General features: G+C 42.9%; 1 protein-coding gene across 1 annotated transcript in view; it reads left to right on the top strand.

Annotated features, from left to right (window-relative positions):
- The first annotated feature begins 6,689 nt into the window (after positions 1-6,689).
- Positions 6,690-7,928, top strand: part of LOC108800146 (heparan-sulfate 6-O-sulfotransferase 3-like) — a 66,117-nt gene continuing 64,878 nt past the window's right edge. The window contains exon 1 of the mRNA XM_018572093.1: positions 6,690-6,798. Within this exon, the coding sequence (XP_018427595.1) occupies positions 6,690-6,798 (109 nt within the window). The remainder of the gene's footprint in view (positions 6,799-7,928) is intronic.

The raw sequence follows: 7,928 nt of genomic DNA on the forward strand, positions 1-7,928 counted from the left end.
ACAGCCCTGGTGAGACCGCGCACAGCCCTGGTGAGACCGCGCACAGCCCTGGTGAGACCGCGCACAGCCCTGGTGAGGCCCTGCACAGCCCTGGTGAGGCCCTGCACAGCCCTGGTGAGGCCCTGCACAGCCTCATGAGACATCGCACAGCCTCGGTCAAACCCTACACAGCTCTGGTGCGACCATGCACAGCCTCCTGAGACACCGCACAGCCCTATGTGTGTATGTAGCTTCATATTATTCTGCATTGCTGTATAATGTATTGCTGTAATTTGTAGTCCTCTATAGCTGATGGTATTCTGTATTGCTGTATAATGCATTAATGTCACATGACAGAAAAAAAGGTATTGACAAGCAGCGGGCTGTAGCAGGAGTGGGGAGGGGCAGGGGTGCCCAAGAACCGACGTGTTTACCGCCCCCCAGACCCTGCCATTGACGCTTTTAACACAGCTGCCTCTCGTGGTATAGCAGTGGCGGCTGGGTGGGGCCTGTCTCAAACTGCTCAATGATTTGCTCTGCCTCCCTTGTTCCAGGTCCCTGGTTTTGGACTGTTTAGAGAAGTGAGAAGTGAGAAGTGCCAGGAGATGGTGGAGCGGTAGTACTATGGTTCCTTTGTTATAATAGGTGACTTGTAGAAATTAACCTCTAATTTCTGTAAGTGCCAAGAGCCCCCAGAAACACAGGAGCCCAGTAGTTTGCAAAATTATTGATTCTTCTGCCCCCCCATGGCACATCCCGCAGTGCAATGCAGGACCTCAGCATCCCATTGAAAGGTGCCTTAATATTATTATCATTATTATTATTATGTTGATGGTTTTCCTCAACACTGCTATTTCTTACATGTGGTAGTTACATACTGCAGGGTATTCAACGGCTGTAAATTTAGAAGTTAAGGGTGAAAACCCAACTCTATTTTCCCCCAACCACCACTGGCCTGCCATCCACTCACTTGCCTTGGCTTATTTATTACTGAGCTCTGTGTTCTTTGCTACTGAGCGCTCCATTAATAACATCAGCATTGGTGTGGGTCTGAGGTCTACCGTGTATTGGTTCTGGTTTGAGATCTGCCATGCATTGGAGCTGGTTTGAGATCTGCCATGCGTTGGTTCTGGTGTGAAGTCTGTAGTGCATTGGTTCTGGTCTGAAGTTTGCTGTGCATTGCATCTGGTCTGCTGTGCATTGCCGCTGGTCATGGGCAGACTGATCACTCGGGTGCTTACTGAAACACTGGAGCGTGGGGGGACGGACAGACGGACGGATGTTATGTGCCAAAACCTCTGCTCCGGTCCTAGATTACTCAGTTCCCCTGTTAATTCTACTACTAATTCTCCTAAAATTTACCCAGGATAATTGGCAGATTTTAAGAATTTAGGTGAAAATAGCCAAAGCAAAAAAATTCTGCCATTTCTGATTTTCCAAATCGCCTATATTGTTCTAGATTTTATCATTCTCCGGCAATTCATCTTTTAGTGAATAGGCCTGCTATTTTAAAAATAGTGTGGAGAAATAATTTCTGTGACACAAAAATATATATGTGGGTGGCGCTCATGTATATGGCTTGTATAGGGGTGGAGCACAAGGGGCCCCATAATCTATTGCCCGGGGGCCCCATGTGTTGTCAGTCCGCCCCTGAGCAAGGTAACGTAATAGGTTGCCACCTGTGCAATAAGTCCATTCGTGAAATTTCCTTGCTACTAATTATTCCACGGTCAACTGTTAGTGGTATTATAACAAAGTGGAAGCAACTGGGAACAACAGCAACTCAGTCACGAAGTGGTAGGCCACGTAAAATGACAGAGTGGGGTCAGCGCATGCTGAAGCGCAAAGTGCAGAGACGTCGCCAACTGCTACAGACCTCCAAACATCATGTGGCCTTCAGATTGGCAGAACAACAGTGCCCCGTAGTTCCAGTGAAGGGAACTCTTAAGGCATTAGCCTACCAAGACATTTTGGACAATTTCATGCTCCCAACTTTGTGGGAACAGTTTGGTGATGGCCCCTTCCTGTTCCAACATGACTGCGCCCCAGTGCACAAAGCAAGGCCCATAAAGACATGGATGAGCGAGTTTGGGGTGGAGGAACTTGACTGGCCTGTACAGAGTCCTGACCTCAACCCGATAGAAGATCTTTGGGATGAATTAGTGCGGAGACTGTGAGCCAGGCCTGCTCATCCAACATCAGTACCTGACCTCACAAATGTGCTTCTGGAAGAATGGTCAAACATTTCCATAGACACACTCCTAAACTTGTGGACAGCCTTCCTAGAAGAGTTGAAGCTGTTATAGCTGCAAAGGGTGGGCCAACTCAATATTGAACCCACTGGACTAAGACTGGGATGCCATTAAAGTTCATGTGCGTGTAAAGGCAGGCGTCCCAATACTTACGGCAATATAGTGTAGATATACTACATATATAGATAAATATACTATATATATTGTTAGGTAAGAATATGCAAAACACATTCAGTACAACGTATCAGACAAAATGTGTTAATGTGCTACTGTTAATTTACAGGCCGATGTGCACAAAACTGGACAATTTCTTTCAACACAAGTCTAAATCCATCCAAAAGCAGATGTACATTGCACAGGGCTACTCAGCATAAACTGAAAATGCATTGGAACTCGTACACAGGCATCAGATTCAGAAGTCAAATGCAGTCTGTTTTCAGGTGCTTCTGAGTTGCTCTGATTTGACTTTCAGTTTCACAAAGGAGTTTTGACTTGCTTTTGCCTTCACATAGACAAGCCCTTGTACACAAGCCCTTAGTGTGATTCAAATATTTTGGTAGACTAAGCTTTAATTGCTTAATTACAGAACAAAATGTAAATATTCTTATTTAGCAGCTTGTTGACCTTATTTGGACACTTTGCGCTTTCAGCATTATCCTTGATAAAAAAAATCAAATTAGATGCTTTATACAGCTCTATATGAAAAGTGAAACATTCTGCACAGTAAGATACTGTTTTTATTTTGCGCACTCTGCATGAAGTCTTCAAGGGGACTGAGTCCTGATGCAATGTTATTCCTGCCTCTACTTTAAGTGCAGAATGTGCCTTAGGTAGCAGAATGCAAATGAAAGGCTGGTGGCTATCACACATTTCCCTCATAGCAGAGAACATCTGAACTAGTCTGAGTAATCTCATGTCTTGTCTGAAGACGTGCTCATATCAAATGTTTGCAGTGTTCATCCTACATGAGCAAGACAAAGGAGGTAACACATTTCATTTACGAAGAAAAAAAGCTGATAGCAGTGGCAGTTTTTTTTTCTAGCATTATGCTGTTTGGAATGAAGTTAGTTTTCACAGATTCTGTTAGATAAGTATTCTGAGGCTACCAAAAGAGCACCTTGAAATGCTGTACTTCACTTTTTTATTACAATACATTGTCTGCAGTGTCCAGAATAATGTGCAATCAATCCATCCATTAGTCCATGTGCAAGCAAAAATCCTGTTTTTATTTATTTCCCTTGCACACGGTTGCATATTTAAAGCTACAGTCCACCTTTTGGACCATGTTTCATATTACATCCATATTTAATATGGAACATGAAGCATGGTAGCATACAGTCTCCCCAAAACAAAATGCCATTCCCCTTTGGCAGAATTGCAGGGTGCTTCTTGTCCCTTAATTCTGTTTTTTTTAATTCAATGCGGCTCTGTGTGACTCAGCCTGCACATGATATTATTAATATTATTATGCAGGATTTATATAGCGCCAACAGTTTGCACAGCGCTTTACAATATAAGGAAGACATTACAGTTACAATACAAGTCAAGACAAGATGGTAAGGAGGGCCCTGCCTGTGAGAGCTTACAATCTATTCATCATCAATGCCCAGGATCGCTAAGATTTGATGACTACACAAAAGGGGGACTCTGCAGAGTGCACCAGAGATCCTTCCTCCTTCTTCTGCATGGCTTTCTCCCTCTCTGCCTCCACTCCTTCCATCAAGTGATGTCAAAGTGAAAAAATACTGGAGAAAGCTAATGAGAACTATGTTTACATGACATGAGAGCGACAGCCTATTTATCTGTGCAGGGTGCAGTCAGTCATTGAGGTGGGATGGGGCTTTTAGATGGAAATTGTTTTAGCATGTGCAGGACACTTTTTTTTTAAAGCTTCTAGACCTTGATTTCATTTTTTTTGTGTACAGGGCAATGAGATGAGGTTTCTAGATGTGGTTGTCAATTTTCCGTGAGTATGTTCTAAGGGAAGAATTAAAGCTATTCATCTAGGCTATAGGAGGACTGCTGGGTGCAGAAGCAGAGTGACGTTACACCCATTTGTAGTCCAGCTGCCCTTTCTCCGACTGCATAACTGAAGGCTCCTACCTCCATACAGACCTGAGCATGGGGAAGAGTTCGCAGGAGCCTGTGCATTGCAACTGATGGTGGTTGCAATGTTCTGCAGGATTTAATGCAAAAATGTAATAAATGCACTTGTTTTGATACATTTTTTCTCGAAGGGAGGATTGTAATTTTCCCTTCGAGAAGACCATAGACCCACCGCTCCATTCCAGCTTTGGTTGCAATTTTCCATACCCTGGGTGCAGTGCGCTCCTCACTTACTCAAACCAATCTCCAAAAGATCAGCCGCACAGATACCAGGGTAAATGTAATCCAAAATGCATTAAATATATCCAAGCAGATTCCAGAAAAACAGCAAATCCAAAAGAATGATAAATGGCATGTACATCACCATGAACATCTGTACCACGCCAAGGCCTCTCACGTGTTTCACCACCTGGGCTTAATCATACTGTAGAGCTATTTTGCCTAATAATACAATATTCTAAGACTGTCTAAGAATACAATATTGCTGTAAAGCTTTGCTGTAGTCACAACGCAACATTGCAGAGAGTCTATGGTTTTCAGTCAGGCAGGCATAAAGTAAGATACGAGGAACAGCAACTTACAGCACTGTATCGGATGACTAAGCAAGACGCAGAACTTGCATTTGCAATGAGAAATTATGGATGTCCTCATGTACATACATAATTGCAACCTAGTATAGAAACGTGTTTTAAAAAAAAAAAATATTAGTACACATTGTTTACATTGTGTACATTAACTGCTTGAAGACCAGGTGTTTAGATCCCCTACCTGGCCAGGCCATTTTTCAGTGTTCAGCGCTGCGGTACTTTGACTGACATTTATTCCGTCACGCAACGCTGTACTGAAATGAATTTTATACCATTTTTTGGGGACAGATAGAGCTTTCTTTTGGTGGTATTTAATCACCACTGCGGGTTTTATTTTTTACTATATTCAGGAGAAATTACTGAAAATTTTGAGCAAAAAAAGTTTTTTTTTACATTATGCTATAAAACAACTAATATTACCCACTTTTTTGGTAAAATATAAAAGATGGGGTCACGTCGGGTAAATAGACACCAAACATGTCAAGCGACCTAAGCCTAATCACTAATTCACATATACTCCGTAGCATGTTAATATAATCTTAATCTGCCTTTTTAAATCTGCCGTTTTCATTACAATAATACCAGGTGATCCTGTGATGAAGTTCCTTATTCTGGCACTTCTTGTTATAGGATGACAATGAACTGTCCTTGACTCCCAATTCCTCCCCTGTGTTGTCACATGCGCTTCCATTGGAGACTTAACGGGGCTGTACTGACACCCGCTCATAGATAACTCTCTGTTGATGCCTTCAGGAAGTCCAGCCTGAGCAATGCTTGAGCCTGAACAATGCCATACAGCATCTGCTGAAGAGCATGAGTGCGACTGCGAAAAGGTTGCAGGAAATCAGCAGTGCTGAGATGTAAAAATAGTATTTTCTAAAATAAAAAAAAAGCAAATATTTATGATAAGATCTTGTTGCACTCCTTACCGGATATCCCAATAGCAGGGGAGGGTGCTTGCAATGACTGCAGATGGCACCGCTGTATACATGAACTGTTGTGAAGAATGTCACCAGCCTATCTGTGTGCTGGTGACATTCTTCACAACAGTTCAAATATTCATGATACACGCTGCTCTAACAAATTCATATCCAGTTAGGGTTATTCATATGTTTTAAACCTTTTACTGCCATAGCAAGTACCATTGCGAAGAAGTAAATTAGTGTAAATAAGCTCGAGGCTATGGCAGTAAACAAGCTCAAGGCTATGGAGGGTGTGACAGTGGCAGTATGTACAGGACAGAGGTATAGAGGGTATGAAAAGGAGTAGTATTTGCAGGAGAGCAGTGTGGAGGGTATAACAGCAGGAAGTATGTGCAGGAGAGGAAACATGGAGGGTATAACAGTGGCAGTATGTGCAGGACAGGGGTACAGAGGATATTGAATGGAGCAGTACTGTATGTGCAGAACAGGAGTGCGGAGAGTATAACAGCAAGAAGTATGGGCAGGAGAGGAGTGTGGAGGGTATGACAGTGGAAGTATTTGCCGAAGAAGATGGGGGGGGGGGGGTGAAGACTGTGGGTACTATGTGCAGCAGAGCAGGTTGGAGAATATGACAGTGGGTACTATGTGCAGCAGAGCAGGTTGGAGGGTATGACAATGAGCACTATGTGCATGAGATGAATGCAGAGTTTATAACACCAAGAAGTAGGTGTGGCAAAGGAGAGTGAAGGGTATGGCAGGGGTAATAGGGGAGGAGTGTGGAGCATACTTCATCAGTGGTATGGGCAGGAAAGGAGAGTGGCGAGTATAACAGCAGGTGAGGCATGGGGAGGTATGATGGCAGTATGTGCAGGTCAATATGTACAGGAGAGAAGTATGGAGAGTATGACAGCAGGCAGTATGTGCAGGAGGGGAGCGTGTGCCATAGTGAGAGTAAGAGAGAGCACCATATGTAAATTTCAACTTTTTCCAAGATGGTCCAACAGGGTGTAAATGGGGATGGAAGGTGTAAACAGATCATAGAATTTCCCAGCAAACAAAGACATTTTCATATTAGAATGCCCACATATGGAGGTTCCCAGCATACTGAAATGGAAATGCCAAGGTATTTGCTGCTATTTACTTAGTCTCCTTTAGAATATAAATTATTCCTTCAAAGTGAGTAAAAAGTGGTAGGAATATGTAAACAAGTTTTTATTGCTAATTATTCTAAATTTATTAATAACTAAAAAAAATAAAGGTGGGCCTCAACTAAAAACAAATGTGATTTGATAGAGACGATCTAGAAGTGTTAATTGTGTCATAACCTTACAAATGTACCTATTGTCTTAAATTCCTTCTGAGAAATAGCAGTGCACTCCCTTTGACTAGAAATGTCTTTACCTTGAGCCTCATAGCTGTATATATGCAGTGTGAAATCTTCTAAGGCACAGGGTTCTGTGACTGCTAGTCTCATGAGATTTGAAATGTGTGAGAGATTTGAGATGAGAGTGAGATGTCACTACTGAGAACCATCAAGTTTTCAAACAATTCATCCCCACGGAGCTACCTGCTCATGTATCACTTGCCCCTCCCTTTTAGATTGTAAGCCCTCAGGGGCAGGGCCCTCCTTACCATCTTGTCTTGAATTGTATTGTAATTGTAATGTCTTCCTTATATTGTAAAGTGCTGTGCAAACTGGTGGCGCTATATAAATCCTGTATAATAATAATGTGCATCTCGCTGCTCTTGTTGCCAATCTCCCTGCTTCTGCTTCATTCATTCTGTTGATTTGTGCTTCCTCAACCTACCCTGCTGCTTCTTGTTCATTACTCCACCAGTCATCATGGGAGCAGTTCTTACATGAGAAAGTAAAACTCTGCAACCAGCAAGCTGGCTGCCTTGACACAGAGATACATTATACCGTGTTTCCCCGAAAATAAGACAGTGTCTTATTTTATTTTTTTTCACGAAAAAAGACACTAGGTCTTATTTTTGGGGGATGTCTTACCTGGCTGCTGCTGTCCGCTCTGCCATCCAGGGAGCCACAAACAGAAACACAGGTGGGTGGGCATGCGTGCGGG

The sequence above is a fragment of the Nanorana parkeri genome, unplaced genomic scaffold (assembly GCF_000935625.1).
Source record: "Nanorana parkeri isolate BGI_ZX_2015 unplaced genomic scaffold, ASM93562v1 scaffold1936, whole genome shotgun sequence".
NCBI lineage: Eukaryota > Metazoa > Chordata > Amphibia > Anura > Dicroglossidae > Nanorana > Nanorana parkeri.